The sequence below is a fragment of the Hypanus sabinus genome, chromosome 8 (genome assembly GCF_030144855.1).
Source record: "Hypanus sabinus isolate sHypSab1 chromosome 8, sHypSab1.hap1, whole genome shotgun sequence".
NCBI lineage: Eukaryota > Metazoa > Chordata > Chondrichthyes > Myliobatiformes > Dasyatidae > Hypanus > Hypanus sabinus.
Window position 1 is genome coordinate 90816608 of NC_082713.1, and position 19435 is coordinate 90836042.

The 19435-nt window shown below is 55.1% G+C and overlaps 1 protein-coding gene across 1 annotated transcript in view; it reads right to left on the reverse strand.

Moving 5' to 3' along the window:
- Positions 1 to 19435, reverse strand: part of sh3bgrl (SH3 domain binding glutamate-rich protein like) — a 149335-nt gene that overhangs the window by 86620 nt on the left and 43280 nt on the right. Inside the window, exon 2 of the mRNA XM_059977477.1 lies at positions 11831 to 12016. Within this exon, the coding sequence (XP_059833460.1) occupies positions 11831 to 12016 (186 nt within the window). The remainder of the gene's footprint in view (positions 1 to 11830; positions 12017 to 19435) is intronic.

Consider the following 19435-nt stretch of genomic DNA (forward strand, 5'->3'; position numbering starts at 1 on the left):
CAGACCCCCTTGGGTCCAGCTGAGCACGGTCAGTGTTTCAGTGCCCCCTGTATCCGGCTGAGCACGGTCAGTGTTTCAGTTCCCCCTGATTCCGGCTGAGCCCGGTCAGTGTTTCACTCCCCCCTGGGTCCGGCTGAGCCCGGTCAGTGTTTCAGTGCCTCCTGGATCCGGCTGAGCTCGGTCAGTGTTTCAGTCCCCCCCTGGATCCTGCTGAGCCTGATCAGTGTTTCAGTCCCCACTGGGTCCAGCTAAGCCCGGTCAGTGTTCCAGTCCCCCCTGGGTCCAGCTGAACCCGGTCAGTGTTCCAGTCCCCCCTGGGTCGGGATGAGCCCGGTCAGTGTTTCAGTCCCCCCTGGGTCCAGCTGAGCCCGGTCAGTGTTTCAGTCCCCACTGGGTCCGGCTGAGCCCGGTCAGTGTTTCAGTCCCCCCTGGGTCCGGCTGAGCCCGGTCACTGTTTCAGTCCCCACTGGGTCCGGCTGAGCCCAGTCAGTGTTTTAGTCCCCCCTGGGTCCAGCTGAGCCCGGTCAGTGTTTCAGTGCCTCCTGGGTCCGGCTGAGCACGGTCAGTGTTTCACTCCCCCCTGGGTCCAGCTGAGCCCGGTCAGTGTTTCAGTGCCTGCTGGATCCGGCTGAGCCCGGTCAGTGTTTCAGACCCCTCTGGGTCCAGCTGAGCGGGGTCAGTGTTTCAGTTTCCCCTGGATCCGGCTGAGCCCGGTCAGTATTTCATTTTCCCCTGGATCCGGCTGAGCCCGGTCAGTGTTTCAGTTCCCCCTGGGTCCGGCTGAGCCCAGTCAGTGTTTCAGTTCCCACTGGGTCCGGCTGAGTCCGTTCAGTGTTTCAGACCCCTGTGGTTCCGGCTGAGCCCGGTCAGTGTTTCTGTCCCCTCTGCGCCCGGCTGAGCCCGGTCAGTGTTTCAGACCGCTGTGGGTCCAGCTGAGCCCGGTCAGTGTTTCCAACAGTGTGGGTCCCACTGAACCCGGTCAGTGTTTCAGTCCCCTGTGGGTACGGCTGATCCCGGTCAGTGTTTCCAATCCTCTTGGGTCCGGCTTAGCCTGGTCACTGTTTCCGACCGGTATGGGTCCGTCTGAACCGTATCAGTGTTTCCGACCCCCCTGGGTCCGGCTGAGCCCGGTCAGTGTTTCCGACCGGCGTGTGTCCGGCTGATCCGTATCAGTGTTTCCGTCCTCCCTGGATCCGGCTGAGCCCGGTCAGTGTTTCAGTTCCCCCTGGGTCCAGCTGAGCCCGGTCAGTGTTTCTGTCCCCCCTGCGTCCGGCTGAGCCCGGTCACTATTTCAGATCCCTGTGGGTCCGGCTGAGCCCAGTCATTGTTTCTGACCATTGTGGGCCCCCCTGAACCCGGTCATTGTTTCAGTCCCCTGTGGGTACGGCTGAGCCCGGTCAGTGTTTCAGTGCCCCCTGGGTCCGGCTGAGCCCAGTCAGTGTTTCAGTCGCCCCTGGGTCTGGCTGAGCCCGGTCAGTGTTTCACTCCCCCCTGGGTCCGGCTGAGCCCGGTCAGTGTTTCACTCCCCCCTGGGTCCGGCTGAGACCGGTCAGTGTTTCAGTGCCTCCTGGATCCGGCTGAGCTCGGTCAGTGTTTCAGTCCCCCCCGGATCCTGCTGAGCCTGATCAATGTTTCAGTCCCCCCTGGGTCCAGCTGAACCCGGTCAGTGTTCCAGTTCCCCCTGGGTCCGGCTGCACCCGGTCAGTGTTTCAGTTCCCCCTGGGTCCGGCTGCGCCCGGTCAGTGTTTCAGACCCCCGTGGGTCCAGCTGAGCCCGGTCAGTGTTTCATTTCCCCCTGGGTCCGGCTGAGCCCGGTCAATGTTTCAGACCCCCTGTATACTGCTGAGCCCAGACAGTGTTTCAGAACCCTGTGGTTCCGGCTGAGCCCATTCAGTGTTTCAGAGCCCCCTGGATCCTGCTGAGCCTGATCAGTGTTTCAGTCCCCCCTGGGTCCAGCTGAGCCCGGTCAGTGTTTCAGTCCCCCCTGGGTCCGGCTGAGCCCGGTCAGTGTTTCAGTCCCACCTGGGTCCAGCTGAGCCCGGTCAGTGTTTCAGTCCCCCCTGGGTCCAGCTGAGCCCGGTCAGTGTTTCAGTCCTCCCTGGGTCCAGCTGAGCCGGGTCAGTGTTTCAGTTCCCCCTGGGTCTGGCTGAGCCCGGTCAGTATTTCAGTTCCCCCTGGGTCCAGCTGAGCCCGGTCAGTGTTTCAGTTTCCCCTGGATCCGGCTGAGCCCGGACAGTGTTTCGATCCTCTTGGGTCCGGCTTAGCCCGGTCACTGTTTCCGACCGACATGGGTCCGTCTGAACCGTATCAGAGTTTCTGTCCCCCCGGGTCCGCCTGAGCCCGGTCAGTGTTTCTGTCCCCCCTGGGTCCGGCTGCGCCCGGTCAGTGTTTCAGACCCCCCTGGGTCCGGCTGAGCCCGGTCAGTGTTTCAGACCCCCTGGGTCCGGCTGAGCCCGGTCAGTGTTTCAGTTTCCCCTGGATCCGGCTGAGCCCGGTCAGTGTTTCAGTTCCCACTGGATCCTGCTGAGCCCGATCAGTGTTTCAGTCCCCCCTGGGTCCAGCTGAGCCCGGTCAGTGTTTCTGTCACCCCTGCGTCCGGCTGAGCCCGGTCAGTGTTTCAGTGCCCCCGGGTCCGGATGAGCCCGGTCAGTGTTTCAGTCCCCCCTGGGTCCAGCTGAGCCCGGTCAGTGTTTCAGTCCCCACTGGGTCCGGCTGAGCCCGGTCACTGTTTCAGTCCCCACTGGGTCCAGCTGAGCCCGGTCAGTGTTTCAGTCCCCCCTGGGTCCAGCTGAGCCCGGTCAGTGTTTCAGTGCCTCCTGGGTCCGGCTGAGCACGGTCAGTGTTTCACTCCCCCCTGGGTCCAGCTGAGCCCGGTCAGTGTTTCAGTGCCTGCTGGATCCGGCTGAGCCCGGTCAGTGTTTCAGACCCCTCTGGGTCCAGCTGAGCCGGGTCAGTGTTTCAGTTTCCCCTGGATCCGGCTGAGCCCGGTCAGTATTTCAGTTCCCCCTGGGTCCAGCTGAGCCCGGTCAGTGTTTCAGTTTCCCCTGGATCCGGCTGAGCCCGGTCAGTGTTTCAGTCCCCCCTGGGTCCAGCTGAGCCCGGTCAGTGTTTCAGTCCCCACTGGGTCCGGCTGAGCCCGGTCAGTGTTTCAGTCCCCCCTGGGTCCGGCTGAGCCCGGTCACTGTTTCAGTCCCCACTGGGTCCGGCTGAGCCCAGTCAGTGTTTCAGTCCCCCCTGGGTCCAGCTGAGCCCGGTCAGTGTTTCAGTGCCTCCTGGGTCCGGCTGAGCACGGTCAGTGTTTCACTCCCCCCTGGGTCCAGCTGAGCCCGGTCAGTGTTTCAGTGCCTGCTGGATCCGGCTGAGCCCGGTCAGTGTTTCAGACCCCTCTGGGTCCAGCTGAGCGGGGTCAGTGTTTCAGTTTCCCCTGGATCCGGCTGAGCCCGGTCAGTATTTCATTTTCCCCTGGATCCGGCTGAGCCCGGTCAGTGTTTCAGTTCCCCCTGGGTCCGGCTGAGCCCAGTCAGTGTTTCAGTTCCCACTGGGTCCGGCTGAGTCCGTTCAGTGTTTCAGACCCCTGTGGTTCCGGCTGAGCCCGGTCAGTGTTTCTGTCCCCTCTGCGCCCGGCTGAGCCCGGTCAGTGTTTCAGACCGCTGTGGGTCCAGCTGAGCCCGGTCAGTGTTTCCAACAGTGTGGGTCCCACTGAACCCGGTCAGTGTTTCAGTCCCCTGTGGGTACGGCTGATCCCGGTCAGTGTTTCCAATCCTCTTGGGTCCGGCTTAGCCTGGTCACTGTTTCCGACCGGTATGGGTCCGTCTGAACCGTATCAGTGTTTCCGACCCCCCTGGGTCCGGCTGAGCCCGGTCAGTGTTTCCGACCGGCGTGTGTCCGGCTGATCCGTATCAGTGTTTCCGTCCTCCCTGGATCCGGCTGAGCCCGGTCAGTGTTTCAGTTCCCCCTGGGTCCAGCTGAGCCCGGTCAGTGTTTCTGTCCCCCCTGCGTCCGGCTGAGCCCGGTCACTATTTCAGATCCCTGTGGGTCCGGCTGAGCCCAGTCATTGTTTCTGACCATTGTGGGCCCCCCTGAACCCGGTCATTGTTTCAGTCCCCTGTGGGTACGGCTGAGCCCGGTCAGTGTTTCAGTGCCCCCTGGGTCCGGCTGAGCCCAGTCAGTGTTTCAGTCGCCCCTGGGTCTGGCTGAGCCCGGTCAGTGTTTCACTCCCCCCTGGGTCCGGCTGAGCCCGGTCAGTGTTTCACTCCCCCCTGGGTCCGGCTGAGACCGGTCAGTGTTTCAGTGCCTCCTGGATCCGGCTGAGCTCGGTCAGTGTTTCAGTCCCCCCCGGATCCTGCTGAGCCTGATCAATGTTTCAGTCCCCCCTGGGTCCAGCTGAACCCGGTCAGTGTTCCAGTTCCCCCTGGGTCCGGCTGCACCCGGTCAGTGTTTCAGTTCCCCCTGGGTCCGGCTGCGCCCGGTCAGTGTTTCAGACCCCCGTGGGTCCAGCTGAGCCCGGTCAGTGTTTCATTTCCCCCTGGGTCCGGCTGAGCCCGGTCAATGTTTCAGACCCCCTGTATACTGCTGAGCCCAGACAGTGTTTCAGAACCCTGTGGTTCCGGCTGAGCCCATTCAGTGTTTCAGAGCCCCCTGGATCCTGCTGAGCCTGATCAGTGTTTCAGTCCCCCCTGGGTCCAGCTGAGCCCGGTCAGTGTTTCAGTCCCCCCTGGGTCCGGCTGAGCCCGGTCAGTGTTTCAGTCCCACCTGGGTCCAGCTGAGCCCGGTCAGTGTTTCAGTCCCCCCTGGGTCCAGCTGAGCCCGGTCAGTGTTTCAGTCCTCCCTGGGTCCAGCTGAGCCGGGTCAGTGTTTCAGTTCCCCCTGGGTCTGGCTGAGCCCGGTCAGTATTTCAGTTCCCCCTGGGTCCAGCTGAGCCCGGTCAGTGTTTCAGTTTCCCCTGGATCCGGCTGAGCCCGGACAGTGTTTCGATCCTCTTGGGTCCGGCTTAGCCCGGTCACTGTTTCCGACCGACATGGGTCCGTCTGAACCGTATCAGAGTTTCTGTCCCCCCGGGTCCGCCTGAGCCCGGTCAGTGTTTCTGTCCCCCCTGGGTCCGGCTGCGCCCGGTCAGTGTTTCAGACCCCCCTGGGTCCGGCTGAGCCCGGTCAGTGTTTCAGACCCCCTGGGTCCGGCTGAGCCCGGTCAGTGTTTCAGTCCCCCCTGGGTCCGGCTGAGCCCGGTCAGTGTTTCAGTTTCCCCTGGATCCGGCTGAGCCCGGTCAGTGTTTCAGTTCCCACTGGATCCTGCTGAGCCCGATCAGTGTTTCAGTCCCCCCTGGGTCCAGCTGAGCCCGGTCAGTGTTTCTGTCACCCCTGCGTCCGGCTGAGCCCGGTCAGTGTTTCAGTGCCCCCGGGTCCGGATGAGCCCGGTCAGTGTTTCAGTCCCCCCTGGGTCCAGCTGAGCCCGGTTAGTGTTTCAGTCCCCACTGGGTCCGGCTGAGCCCGGTCAGTGTTTCAGTCCCCCCTGGGTCCGGCTGAGCCCGGTCAGTGTTTCAGTTTCCCCTGGATCCGGCTGAGCCCGGTCAGTGTTTCAGTTCCCACTGGATCCTGCTGAGCCCGATCAGTGTTTCAGTCCCCCCTGGGTCCAGCTGAGCCCGGTCAGTGTTTCTGTCACCCCTGCGTCCGGCTGAGCCCGGTCAGTGTTTCAGTGCCCCCGGGTCCGGATGAGCCCGGTCAGTGTTTCAGTCCCCCCTGGGTCCAGCTGAGCCCGGTCAGTGTTTCAGTCCCCACTGGGTCCGGCTGAGCCCGGTCACTGTTTCAGTCCCCACTGGGTCCAGCTGAGCCCGGTCAGTGTTTCAGTCCCCCCTGGGTCCAGCTGAGCCCGGTCAGTGTTTCAGTGCCTCCTGGGTCCGGCTGAGCACGGTCAGTGTTTCACTCCCCCCTGGGTCCAGCTGAGCCCGGTCAGTGTTTCAGTGCCTGCTGGATCCGGCTGAGCCCGGTCAGTGTTTCAGACCCCTCTGGGTCCAGCTGAGCCGGGTCAGTGTTTCAGTTTCCCCTGGATCCGGCTGAGCCCGGTCAGTATTTCAGTTCCCCCTGGGTCCAGCTGAGCCCGGTCAGTGTTTCAGTTTCCCCTGGATCCGGCTGAGCCCGGTCAGTGTTTCAGTTCCCACTGGGTCCGGCTGAGTCCGTTCAGTGTTTCAGACCCCTGTGGTTCCGGCTGAGCCTGATCAGTGTTTCAGTCCCCCCTGCGTCCGGCTGAGCCCGGTCAGTGTTTCAGTGCCCCCGGGTCCGGATGAGCCCGTTCAGTGTTTCAGTCCCCCCTGGGTCCAGCTGAGCCCGGTCAGTGTTTCAGTCCCCACTGGGTCCGGCTGAGCCCGGTCAGTGTTTCAGTCCCCCCTGGGTCCGGCTGAGCCCGGTCACTGTTTCAGACCCCACTGGGTCCGGCTGAGCCCGGTCAGTGTTTCAGTCCCCCCTGGGTCCAGCTGAGCCCGGTCAGTGTTTCAGTTCCCACTGGATCCTGCTGAGCCTGATCAGTGTTTCAGTCCCCCCTGGGTCCAGCTGAGCCCGGTCAGTGTTTCTGTCACCCCTGCGTCCGGCTGAGCCAGGTCAGTGTTTCAGTGCCCCCGGGTCCGGATGAGCCCGGTCAGTGTTTCAGTCCCCCCTGGGTCCAGCTGAGCCCGGTCAGTGTTTCAGTCCCCACTGGGTCCGGCTGAGCCCGGTCAGTGTTTCAGTCCCCCCTGGGTCCGGCTGAGCTCCGTCACTGTTTCAGTCCCCACTGGGTCCGGCTGAGCCCGGTCAGTGTTTCAGTCCCCCCTGGGTCCAGCTGAGCCCGGTCAGTGTTTCAGTGCCTCCTGGGTCCGGCTGAGCACGGTCAGTGTTTCACTCCCCCCGGGTCCAGCTGAGCCCGGTCAGTGTTTCAGTGCCTGCTGGATCCGGCTGAGCCCGGTCAGTGTTTCAGACCCCTCTGGGTCCAGCTGAGCCGGGTCAGTGTTTCAGTTTCCCCTGGATCCGGCTGAGCCCGGTCAGTATTTCAGTTCCCCCTGGGTCCAGCTGAGCCCGGTCAGTGTTTCAGTTTCCCCTGGATCCGGCTGAGTCCGTTCAGTGTTTCAGACCCCTGTGGTTCCGGCTGAGCCCGGTCAGTGTTTCTGTCCCCTCTGCGCCCGGCTGAGCCCGGTCAGTGTTTCAGACCGCTGTGGGTCCAGCTGAGCCCGGTCAGTGTTTCCAACAGTGTGTGTCCCACTGAACCCGGTCAGTGTTTCAGTCCCCTGTGGGTACGGCTGATCCCGGTCAGTGTTTCCAATCCTCTTGGGTCCGGCTTAGCCTGGTCACTGTTTCCGACCGGTATGGGTCCGTCTGAACCGTATCAGTGTTTCCGACCCCCCTGGGTCCGGCTGAGCCCGGTCAGTGTTTCCGACCGGCGTGTGTCCGGCTGATCCGTATCAGTGTTTCCGTCCTCCCTGGATCCGGCTGAGCCCGGTCAGTGTTTCAGTTCCCCCTGGGTCCGGCTCAGCCCGGTCATTGTTTCTGACCCTTGTGGGCCCCCCTGAACCCGGTCATTGTTTCAGTCCCCTGTGGGCCCCCCTGAACCCGGTCATTGTTTCAGTCCCCTGTGGGTACGGCTGAGCCCGGTCAGTGTTTCAGTGCCCCCTGGGTCCGGCTGAGCCCAGTCAGTGTTTCAGTCGCCCCTGGGTCTGGCTGAGCCCGGTCAGTTTTTCACTCCCCCCTGGGTCCGGCTGAACCCGGTCAGTGTTTCACTCCCCCCTGGGTCCGGCTGAGCCCGGTCAGTGTTTCACTCCCCCCTGGGTCCGGCTGAGCCCGGTCAGTGTTTCAGTGCCTCCTGGATCCGGCTGAGCTCGGTCAGTGTTTCAGTCCCCCCCTGGATCCTGCTGAGCCTGATCAGTGTTTCAGTCCCCCCTGGGTCCAGCTGAGCCCGGTCAGTGTTCCAGTCCCCCCTGGGTCCGGCTGAGCCCGGTCATTGTTTCTGACCCTTGTGGACCCCCCTGAACCCGGTCATTGTTTCAGTCCCCTGTGGGTACGGCTGAGCCCGGTCAGTGTTTCAGTGCCCCCTGGGTCCGGCTGAGCCCAGTCAGTGTTTCAGTCGCCCCTGGGTCTGGCTGAGCCCGGTCAGTGTTTCACTCCCCCCTGGGTCCGGCTGAGCCCGGTCAGTGTTTCAGTGCCTCCTGGATCCGGCTGAGCTCGGTCAGTGTTTCAGTCCCACCCTGGATCCTGCTGAGCCTGATCAGTGTTTCAGTCCCCCCTGGGTCCAGCTGAGCCCGGTCAGTGTTTCAGTCCCCTCTGGGTCCGGCTGAGCCCGGTCAGTGTTTCCGTCCCCCCTGGGTCCGGCTGAGCCCGGTCAGTGTTTCAGTTCCCCCTGGGTCCGGCTGCGCCCGGTCAGTGTTTCAGTTCCCCCTGGGTCCGGCTGCGCCCGGTCAGTGTTTCAGACCCCCGTGGGTCCAGCTGAGCCCGGTCAGTGTTTCATTTCCCCCTGGGTCCGGCTGAGCCCGGTCAATGTTTCAGACCCCCTGTATACTGCTGAGCCCAGACAGTGTTTCAGAACCCTGTGGTTCCGGCTGAGCCCATTCAGTGTTTCAGACCCCTCTGGGTCCAGCTGAGCCGGGTCAGTGTTTCAGTTCCCCCTGGATCTGGCTGAGCCCGGTCAGTATTTCAGTTCCCCCTGGGTCCAGCTGAGCCCGGTCAGTGTTTCAGTTTCCCCTGGATCCGGCTGAGCCCGGTCAGTGTTTCAGTGCCCCCTAGGTCCGGCTGAGCCCGGTCAGTGTTTCAGTCCCCCCTGGGTCCAGCTGAGCCCGGTCAGTATTTCAGTCCCCACTGGGTCCGGCTGAGCCCGGTCAGTGTTTCAGTCCCCACTGGGTCCGGCTGAGCTCGGTCAGTGTTTCAGTCCCCACTGGGTCCAGCTGAGCCCAGTCAGTGTTTCAGTTCCCACTGGGTCCGGCTGAGCCCGGTCAGTGTTTCAGTCCCCCCTGGGTCCAGCTGAGCCCGGTCAGTGTTTCAGTTCCCCCTGGATCCGGCTGAGCCCGTTCAGTGTTTCAGTCCCCCCTGGGTCCAGCTGAGCCCGGTCAGTGTTTCAGTTCCCACTGGGTGCGGCTGAGCCCGGTCAGTGTTTCAGTGCCTCCTGGGTCCGGCTGAGCACGGTCAGTGTTTCACTCCCCCCTGGGTCCAGCTGAGCCCGGTCAGTGTTTCAGTGCCTCCTGGGTCCGGCTGAGCCCGGTCAGTGTTTCACTCCCCCCTGGGTCCAGCTGAGCCCGGTCAGTGTTTCATTTTCCCCTGGATCCGGCTGAGCCCGGTCAGTGTTTCAGTCCCACCTGGGTCCAGCTGAGCCCGGTCAGTGTTTCAGTCCCCCCTGGGTCCAGCTGAGCCCGGTCAGTGTTTCAGTACCCCTGGGTCCGGCTGAGCCCGGTCAGTGTTTCAGTCCCCCCTGGGTCCAGCTGAACCCGGTCAGTGTTTCAGTGCCTCCTGGGTCCGGCTGAGCCCGGTCAGTGTTTCACTCCCCCCTGGGTCCAGCTGAGCCCGGTCAGTATTTCAGTTCCCCCTGGGTCCAGCTGAGCCCGGTCAGTGTTTCAGTTTCCCCTGGATCCGGCTGAGCCCGGTCAGTGTTTCAGTTCCCACTGGGTCCAGCTGAGCCCGGACAGTGTTTCAATCCTCTTGGGTCCGGCTTAGCCCGGTCACTGTTTCCGACCGACATGTGTCCGTCTGAACCGTATCAGTGTTTCCATCCCCCCTGGGTCTGGCTGAACCCGGTCAGTGTTTCAGTTCCCCGTGTCCGGATGAGCCCGGTCAGTGTTTCAGACCCCCTGGGTCCGCCTGAGCCCGGTCAGTGTTTTCGACCCGTGTGGGTCCGGCTGAGCCCGGTCAGTGTTTCAGTTCCCCCTGGGTCCGGCTGAACCCGGTCAGTGTTTCAGTCCCCCCTGGGTCCGGCTGTGCCCGGTCAGTGTTTCACTCCCCCCTGGGTCCAGCTGAGCCCGGTCAGTATTTCAGTTCCCCCTGGGTCCAGCTGAGCCCGGTCAGTGTTTCAGTTTCCCCTGGATCCGGCTGAGCCCGGTCAGTGTTTCAGTTCCCACTGGGTCCAGCTGAGCCCGGACAGTGTTTCAATCCTCTTGGGTCCGGCTTAGCCTGGTCACTGTTTCCGACCGACATGGGTCCGTCTGAACCGTATCAGTGTTTCCATCCCCCCTGGGTCTGGCTGAACCCGGTCAGTGTTTCCGTCCCCCCTGGGTCTGGCTGAGCCCGGTCAGTGTTTCAGTTCCCCGTGTCCGGATGAGCCCGGTCAGTGTTTCAGACCCCCTGGGTCCGCCTGAGCCCGGTCAGTGTTTTCGACCCGTGTGGGTCCGGCTGAGCCCGGTCAGTGTTTCAGTTCCCCCTGGGTCCGGCTGAACCCGGTCAGTGTTTCAGTCCCCCCTGGGTCCGGCTGTGCCCGGTCAGTGTTTCATTACCCCCTGGGTCCGGCTGAGCCTGATCAGTGTTTCTGTCCCCCCGGGTCCGCCTGAGCCCGGTCAGTGTTTCTGTCCCCCCTGGGTCCGGCTGCGCCCGGTCAGTGTTTCAGACCCCCCTGGGTGCGGCTGAGCCCGGTCAGTGTTTCAGACCCCCTGGATCCGGCTGAGCCCGGTCAGTGTTTCAGTCCCTCCTGGATCCGGCTGAGCCTGGTCAGTGTTTCTGTCCCCCAGGGTCCGGCTGAGCCCGGTCAGTATTTCTGTCCCCCAGGGTCCGGCTGAGCCCGGTCAGTGTTTCTGTCCCGCAGGGTCCGGCTGAGCCCAGTCAGTGTTTCTGTCCCCCAGGGTCCGGCTGAGCCCGATCGACCGTGGACGCCAAGTGATTTGTAAGCTCACAATCAACCTTTGGCAGTGATCTTAAACCATGACCTAGGAATGAACAGTCACTGCCCAACCAGGGTAGTGCAGGCCCCTGTCTTAGTTCCCTGTCACAGACACATGACAGGGCAGGGAGTAGAGAGATAGAAATGGTCAGATGAGATTATATTGTTGTCATAGATGTACAGGCATGGTTGAAGTGGTACGTGGTACTTTGTACTGCTCCATACCAATCTGCTCCTCCCCAGTTCCTACCATGTAACAGCAGGAAAAGTAAACTGCAGAAGTCACCTAAACTATCATTCTGCACATTTTAGGAACGTGGGAGGGAATAGATGCATCCAGGGAAACCCACACGGTCACATTGCGTACATACATGCCCCACATTGACACTCTGGTCTGTTCTGATAGGACGTCATTCAAAAAGGCACATGATCAAGGACTAACTCCACCTCACTGAGAACGAAACTCTGTCCACCAAATCATATTCCACACCCCCATCAGTGCAAGGACACATTCACATTCCATCTACACTCAACCCACAGCCTGGCAAGAATAAGTTAGTATTGTACCAGTTGTGCATTAACATGTGCAGGAATGTCAGCAGACACCCTTTCACTTCCATAATTAAACCAATCAGCCTGACATCCATAGAATTCACTACTAGAATCTATATTAAGGAAGTGGTAAGTGTGCATTAAAGTACTGGGTGGAGTCAACATGCTTCAACTGTGCTCTGAAAAGGGGAAAAAGTAAAGGGATAGGAGAGCGGGACTACAAGTGTTTCATGAAGGAGTTGGCAGTGCAGGGGGAGGCTGCAAGGAGCAGGCAGATGGGAATTGTCAGAAGAAGCTCATGCAGTGCCCATTGGTGGATTGGGTTCAGTGAATGACAAGGCAAGAGGTCACCAAGAGATGGTGATGGTAAAACAGTTAATCTGTCCATTGATAGTCAGTAAGTTACAACTCCTCCACTCCCACCCCTAAGAACACATTCAGGACAGGAGCTGCAAGTTAATCTCACCCCACAGTAATGATTGTTGTTGAAGATCTGAGGTGGAAGTGGAATTCCACTTGCAGGACGGCAATTCTCGGGAACGTTCTCCCGCATGAACATTTTGTTTTCGTCACTCACTGCAATGTCACATCTTTCAAATTCTATTTTGTTAGCTTGCAGGTAGTCCAACACCTCCTGCTGTTGCTTCTTGATCTAGAAGGGAAACCAGTCACCCATTACTTTATGCACAGACTTTATGTACAGACTTTCCTTAGATTCATTCAATTTATCAACAGTTAATCCACACTCAAGTCACAAGAAACATTTCTGAGGGTGTAATCAGCTGTCTATTTAGTAGAAGAATTACCAAAGGTCCAAGAAAAAACAAAGAAGTTTGATGTTTTGGTTCTTGGCAATACTTGATTGCGCTTTTCTCTTGATGCTCCTGCCTTTAATGGTCAAACAACGGCAGGATTTCAGTCTCCACGTTATGTTTTGATTAAAAGGCTACAGTACACTATATTTGTATTTTACCTTTTTTAAAGTCTGATATAAGGTACAAAAATAATCAGCATGGTAACTTGTTCTGGAGTTAGATTTTCATCAGTGATCTTCGCAAACTGAATAAAGCTTCGTGATCAGCAGAAGCATTATTATTAAAATTCCGTGATCCTTTAAAAATTAGTGTTGTGCCTTTTCTTTAATTTCTGCAACCAACCTGCTGAATATTCACAAGTACCTTCTGTTACGTATCCCGTAACTGGATAACTTACCAGCAAAGATAGAGAAGTCCGTTGAAGTCTGATGTCACTATTTTCAAAAGTTTTTATTTATAAAGGGGCACAAAAGTAAGGTTAATACAAACATTCAGATAATACACGTTGTCACTACTCTATCTAAAGCGCGGGTATAGTAATTAAGAAGTGAGCTCTACTGTTGTCTAGGGGTTAATATATTGTCCGTTGGAAATATAAAATTCACTCAGAAGTCTGCAGACTTTAGCCTTTCGGGGAATCGTTGGGTTTCACGTGTTTTAGAGGGATCGGTGAAAAACAGAAAAAACTTGCCCGGGTCTTTATGAAGCCACTCCGTTAAATCAGGGGAGCGTTGTTTCCCCGTTGTTAGTTCGAAGTCCTTCTCGGTATTATCAGCCACCCACTCCCCAGGCAAAGGGGTTAGGAGCACACGTGGCGTTGAGTGGCTTCCAGCTATTACGGGAGCACTGAGCGAGGGAGTCCTTCTGGTGCGTCGCTGGGGTACCGCCTCCTGCAGTCCCCTTTAATCTTGACTTGCAGAGTTGTAGATGTCCATCAAAGTAGGGTGATGCAATCCCCACCCCCACATTGCCCGAGGGTGTCCATATCCATGGTAGCTGTCACGTAGCAGGGTCATGCACGTCACACAGGTGCCTCTAAGAACAATAGCCAAAACTGTTGCATTGTCTCTCACTTCCTGGGTCCGAGACCCGAATTAATAGCGATCTTGCGATTCTCCGGAAGGAGGGGGCTGCTCCCGCCCCTTCGGCCCCTCAGAGCTGTGGTACATTCATAACACCTCCCCTCTAAAAAAAAAGCGTTTTTTACCAGCGGTTAAAAACTGAGTTGGACAGAGTCTTACAGGATTTTTAATCTAACACAATTTCTTTTCACAGAGTACTACCGTTATACATTCAAGTCAGTATCTAAATAGTTAACGATTACAGTGTCCTTTCTATAATATCTTAACATCGCGTACCGTACTAAAGTCACGTAGCATCAGACTTCAATTCAATAACCACCTATTTATTTTTTTTCTTTAAGCAACAAAACTAAGGAGGTGTGACCTTAGCTTAGGTGCATTTACAAAAGTTTATGCGGATACTAATCGTTTCAGTCGTTTTACTTAACCGGCAGTTCTCCAAAGGGGCTGTCTTTATTATTCACAGGCTTTGGCGCAAACCCGTTCAATCTGCTTGGCTGTTTAACAATGGCATCCCCATTAACCGTCGCCTCTTTTCCGGCGAGCCCCCCCCCCCCCCCCGTGGGGAACTTGAGTAATTTTGCGTGGTGAACTCCCGCCCGCCTCGTTCATCGGGGTTATTTTAGCAACACCATGCCCCAAACTTAGACCATTTCCACTTAATTCTTTGATTTTACCCAGGTGGCTGGCCCTTTTATCAGTACCCTTCAGGCTATTGGTGTTTGATTCGAACTCTTCACTCAAGTAGCATTTCGAAGGCGGCCTCTTCACACCCCATCCTGGCATAACAATAGAGTGGGGGGCCCCGCTATCCCCCGGCTCACTCTGTGAGCGATCTGCCAGGTTTAAGATTTCTTCCTTCGATTTGGAAACTACAGACTTTCCGTTTCCTTCAATAACAATCCTCATCCCCCCATTCTTAAATTCTGCGTTAACTTTGAACCCACCTTCGAGTACAAACACCGGGGAACTCACACTGTTCCCGGTTACTAAGGTTAACCCTTTTCCCACTGAACCAAGTCTATCTGACCCACAAGGACGGCCGCCCCGTTCCACTGAATCCGATACCTCAGACTTCTTCTGAGCTCCGTTACCAGGTTCAACACCACGTGCATCCCCATCTCGGACACACTCAAACGGGACATTTGCCTCTTCCAGGCTTTCAACACCCGTACCTTTTTCAAATTCTAACTTCCCCCGATCGTCCCAGTTACTCTCTGGGCAGCTCCCACCCGGGGAAGGCACAACCCTGCGAGCTGAAACAACCTCCTCGGCCCTTTCAGCAGACTCCTTCGAAGCAAGGGTATCTTTTCCATCTAGGACTGCCCTCCTCTCATTATCGGGAACACCTTTTGTACTCTCAAGTTCTTCAAACAATTCTGCCAAACCAGACAGATCATCCATGTCCAACTCTGGACCTTCCAACAGCTTTATCTGTTTCTCATCTTTATTTCCTACCTTTAGGACCTTTCTCTTCGCTAAGGGCAGATCTATCTCCTCTCCCTTACCCCCTTTCACTTTACTACTCTTCGTCTTACCACCCTCTAAACCCTCATGGCACAGGGTCAGCAAAGACGTCTCGGCCAAATCAAAACTGGCCAGATTTAAACTGCTCTCGTTCTCAGCTGCCTCTCTCGACATGCTGCGAGTGACCGCGCCGACGAGATGGTCCTTGGGTGCTAGGGACGGGGCCACCACACTCGCCGGTCGGTAGGTCGGCAGCATGGCTGACCAAACCTTACCCCCTGCTAAGTCGTTTCCCAGCAGGATGTCCACGTCAGCTCTCGGGAATTCTAATGGCACCCCTATTTCAACTGATCCATACACCAGCTCACAATCCAGAATGACTTTATGTAAGGACACCATTTCTATCCTTTTATTTATTCCTTCCACCTTTACCATGCCCGTTTTCCGACCAAATTCTAGTACCTTACGGCTAATCAGAGTTAGTTCAGCCTCCGTGTCTCTCCAGATTCATACGGGAACTGGTGTGTCTCCCTCCGTCACAGACACGGGTTCCAAGTGACAGACAACTCTCAGAGCCTTCTCGTACTCTGTCTACCCTCGGCTCTCTGGCCGATTTGCTGATTACCATGGCACACCCGAAAGGGACTGTGGCTTTCCCTCTTCCTATCTCTTTCCTCGGAGCAAAGCATCGAGATGCAATATGCCCCTCCTTTCCACAATTAAAACAGGTCAAACCCGGAAACCTTTGGCCGTCTTGCCTTTCCCCCTCAACCTTACCACTAGCTCCCGGTGGGACCTCTGCCTCACTCGTCGGACTTTCTCGATCGTTCCCACGGTCTCTCTGGAGACCTTTATTCGAGGAAGTCTTTGTTCTGTGGGTTAGGACATATTCGTCCGCAAACCTAGCAAATTCTGAAATGGACTTATCCGGCTTCTCGTTCAAATACATCCGGATCTCCTCCGGAACACAACTTTTAAATTCCTCAATCCAAAGTAACTCCCTGAGACGCCCATAATCCTCGTCCACCCTTTCCACGGTGCACCAACGGTACAAGAGCACCCCCTTCTCATGGGTTAGCTCAGTATATGTTTGATTCCACCCTTTCCTTAAACTTCTAAACTTTTGTCTATAGGCCTCAGGTACCAATTCGTAAGTCTGGAGAATGGCCACCTTTACTTCAGCATAATTCTCCGCTTCCCCCTCCTCCAGGGACAACGCCGCATACGCTCGTTGGGCCTTCCCCTTTAACACACTTTGTAACAACGCCACCCACTGCTCTTTTGGCCACTTCTGATTTACTGCCACCTTTTCAAAAAGCAAGAAATAACTATCGACATCTGTCTCCTCGAACGGGGGCACCAAACTCAACTCCCTACTAACATTAAACCGCTCCGCTCGGTCTAACCCAGAGGTCGGCAACCTTTACCACTGAAAGAGCCATTTGGACCCGTTTCCCACAGAAAAGCAAACACTGGGAGCCACAAAAGCCGTTTGACATTTAAAATGAAATAACACTGCATACAACGTTTTTTTTGCCTTTATGCTATGTATAAACAAACTATAATGTGTTGCATTAATGAAATCGATGAACTCCTGCAGAGAATACGAAATTACATTTCTGCATGCAACAAAAACATTTTGAACTCCGAAAAGAAGACGTTGGGTTGAAGGTTACTTTTAACTAAAATACTCAATGTCTATTTGAGTCCTTCTTGTATTTATGAAAAACCCCGACCTTAAATTGTCCGCCAGCAGCAAACCAAAAATAACGTCAGCCAGCTGTCAACCGGAAAAATAAAAGGACTATTTCACTGAACAATGAAAAAATATGAATATACGTAAAATAATAGGCAATTAAAATATTTAGCATACTTGGTTAATGAGATTTCTGCTCCTGGACCTCAGCGCACAGGGTCTGTACATCAGGGCTGTATGGCGTCACCTTCATCTTTACACAGGATCGCAAGCTGTCATCTGTGAGGCGTGTGCGATGTTTGTTTTTAATAAAGTTCATGTTGGAGAAGACCTGCTCACATACATATGTGGATCCAAAGATGGACAGTACTCCAAGCGCATACTTTTTAATGTTTACATAAATGTCGAGGATAGCATTCCATGTTTCGAACACAAGTTTGTCCGGTTTAGGGAGGTTTTCAATATCACTCCATCTGAGCAAGAACGGCCTTCTGACGGGTAACATCTTCAAGGTCTGCTGTCAGGCGTCTAAACCTGGACACCCATATGTCTTTGTCGGCTATGTCGGCCAGTTCCATCTCAAGATCAGGTTGACTAACCTGCCAATTCAGTAGGGATGGATCAATGCTTAGGGAAGTGACCGGGAAGGATAATGTGTTTTTTTCCTCTCTGAACTCACAGAAGTGTTTCCCAAACGATGTTTGCATTGCGATGATTGCAGAATGTAAATATTCTGAATTTATCATGTTGTGAGCTTGTTTCAACTCTCTCAAATTGGGGAAGTGAGACAATGTGCCTTTCTGTAAATCTCTGGCAAGCACTGTCAACTTGCGCTCGAATGCCAAAACATCCTCCAACATGTGCAGGGCTGTGCGTCCTTTCTCCTGAAGAGCTGTGTTCAGCGTGTTCAGGTGCGCTGTCATGTCTACCATGAAGTGTAGCTTTTCCAGCCACTCTGGCTGTTCCAGCTCAGGAAAGGTGAGCCCTTTGCTGCCCAGGAAAGTTTTCACTTCTTCCAGACACGCGACAAAGCGTTTCAGCACCTCCCCTCTTGACAGCCACCGGACTTTATTGTGCAGCAGGAGATCAGAATATGCGCTTTCCAGCTTGTCCAGTGACAAACGGAATTGACGGTGATTTAAACTTTTTGCCATTATTTTATTGACAATCTGAATGACAACATCCATTACTTCTGTGCATTCCGGAGGAAATGTTTGAGCGCACAGTGCCTCTTGGTGCAAGATGCAGTGAAAAGTCAGCAGCTTTCTGTCCAGCAACTTCTGCAGTAAAGCCACAAATCCCTTCTGCGCTCCTGTCATACTCGGTGCCCCATCAGTAGCTACTGACACCAGGTGGGTGGTCTTTATTCCTTTGACTCTTAAACAATTCAAGACAGCCTCACAGATGTCCTCCCCCCGTGTTTGGCCTTTTAGAGGTATCAATTCAATCATTTCTTCCTGTGGCCCGGCAGAGCTTACATACCGGCAGAACAGCGCTATTTGTTCAATATCACCTTTGTCTTTAGACTCGTCACAGGCAATCGAGTAGGCCACAGCTGAATTGATGTCTTTAATTTGCTGTCTTGTGTCTTTGACAGTCTTTGCAGAGAGGAGCATATCACTGTTTTTCTGCACAATTTCACTCTTGTTTTTAAAGTCCGTGAATAGATGATCTGAAATCTTAACGAAAGATTCTTTTATATATTCACCATCTGTAAACTGCTTCCCGTGCCTGACTATTTCCTGAGTGGCAACAAAACGAGCATATGTCGTTGATTTTCCAGACTTCATCCACTTCTTGAAATGATTTTTGCTCAGATCAACCTTCCGCATCAGTTCCAAAACGGCTTTTTTTCTCTCATCTCCATCCGGATATTTTTGAGCAAAGGCTGCGTGTTTATTCTGGAAATGTCTTACGACTTTTGACTTTTTGTTGTTTGCTAGCTTCTCATTGCATATTAAGCATACCGGTAAACCAGTCTCGTCAACAGTGAAAGCAAATGAATCTGTCCACGTATCATTAAACGTTCTGTTTTCTTCAGTCACTTTTCTTTTTTTACAATTCTCCATAGTTAGCCTACTTTGGATCGAAAAATTAAAGAAATCGCGTACTGGCGGGTGTCAGGCATTGGCAGTGGTGACGTATAGATTGTACAAGATCACCATAATCTTCAAATTTAGAATTACATTTCAAAAACTAACAAACTAACATAAAATACATTTTAATTAAATACTCATCATTTATTTTCCAAAGCCATTGAGAGCTGCAGCACAGAGATGAAAGAGTCGCATGCGGCTCCGGAGCTGCGGGTTGCCGACCCCTGGTCTAACCCTTGATCTCTTCGCTCGTTCCTTATCTTCTCAATTTCCCAGTCATGTTGCCTCTGTTTCTCTTTCTCGACTGCTTCTAGCTCCTTTAGGTGAATTTCATGCTGTCTTTGCCTCTCAGCTTGGTTCCATGCCGCTTCCAGCTCTTTTAACTTAATTTCATGTTCCAACCTTAATTTCCCCACCTCTAACTGAACCGTCCCACTTGATGGTACCTTTTCAGGGATATCTTCCAATACCTCATCTTCAAACACATTCTTCCCAACGTAATACTGAGTTATGGCCCTTCGCACCTCCCGCTTTTTCATGGACGACGTCACTTCTGCAAGGTTCAACCCCTTCGCTAAATTTAACAAGTCTGATTTGGTGGCCGCCTCTAGCCAGTCGGGTTTTTCATAAATTCACCCGTGTCCATCTTTGCTGGTTTCACGTCTGGCTACCCGCATAACCAGATTCAAGTTTTGGACTTACAAGCCCAATTCACTGGCCTCCCAATTTGGTGTCAAATCCCGAGACGAGAAACCCCAAGTTGTTACGTACCCCGTAACTGGATAACTTACCAGCAAAGATAGAGAGGTCCGTTGAAGTCTGATGTCACGATTTTCAAACGTTTTTATTTATAAAGGGGCACAAAAGTAAGGTTAATACAAACATTCAGATAATTCACGTCGTCAATACTCTATC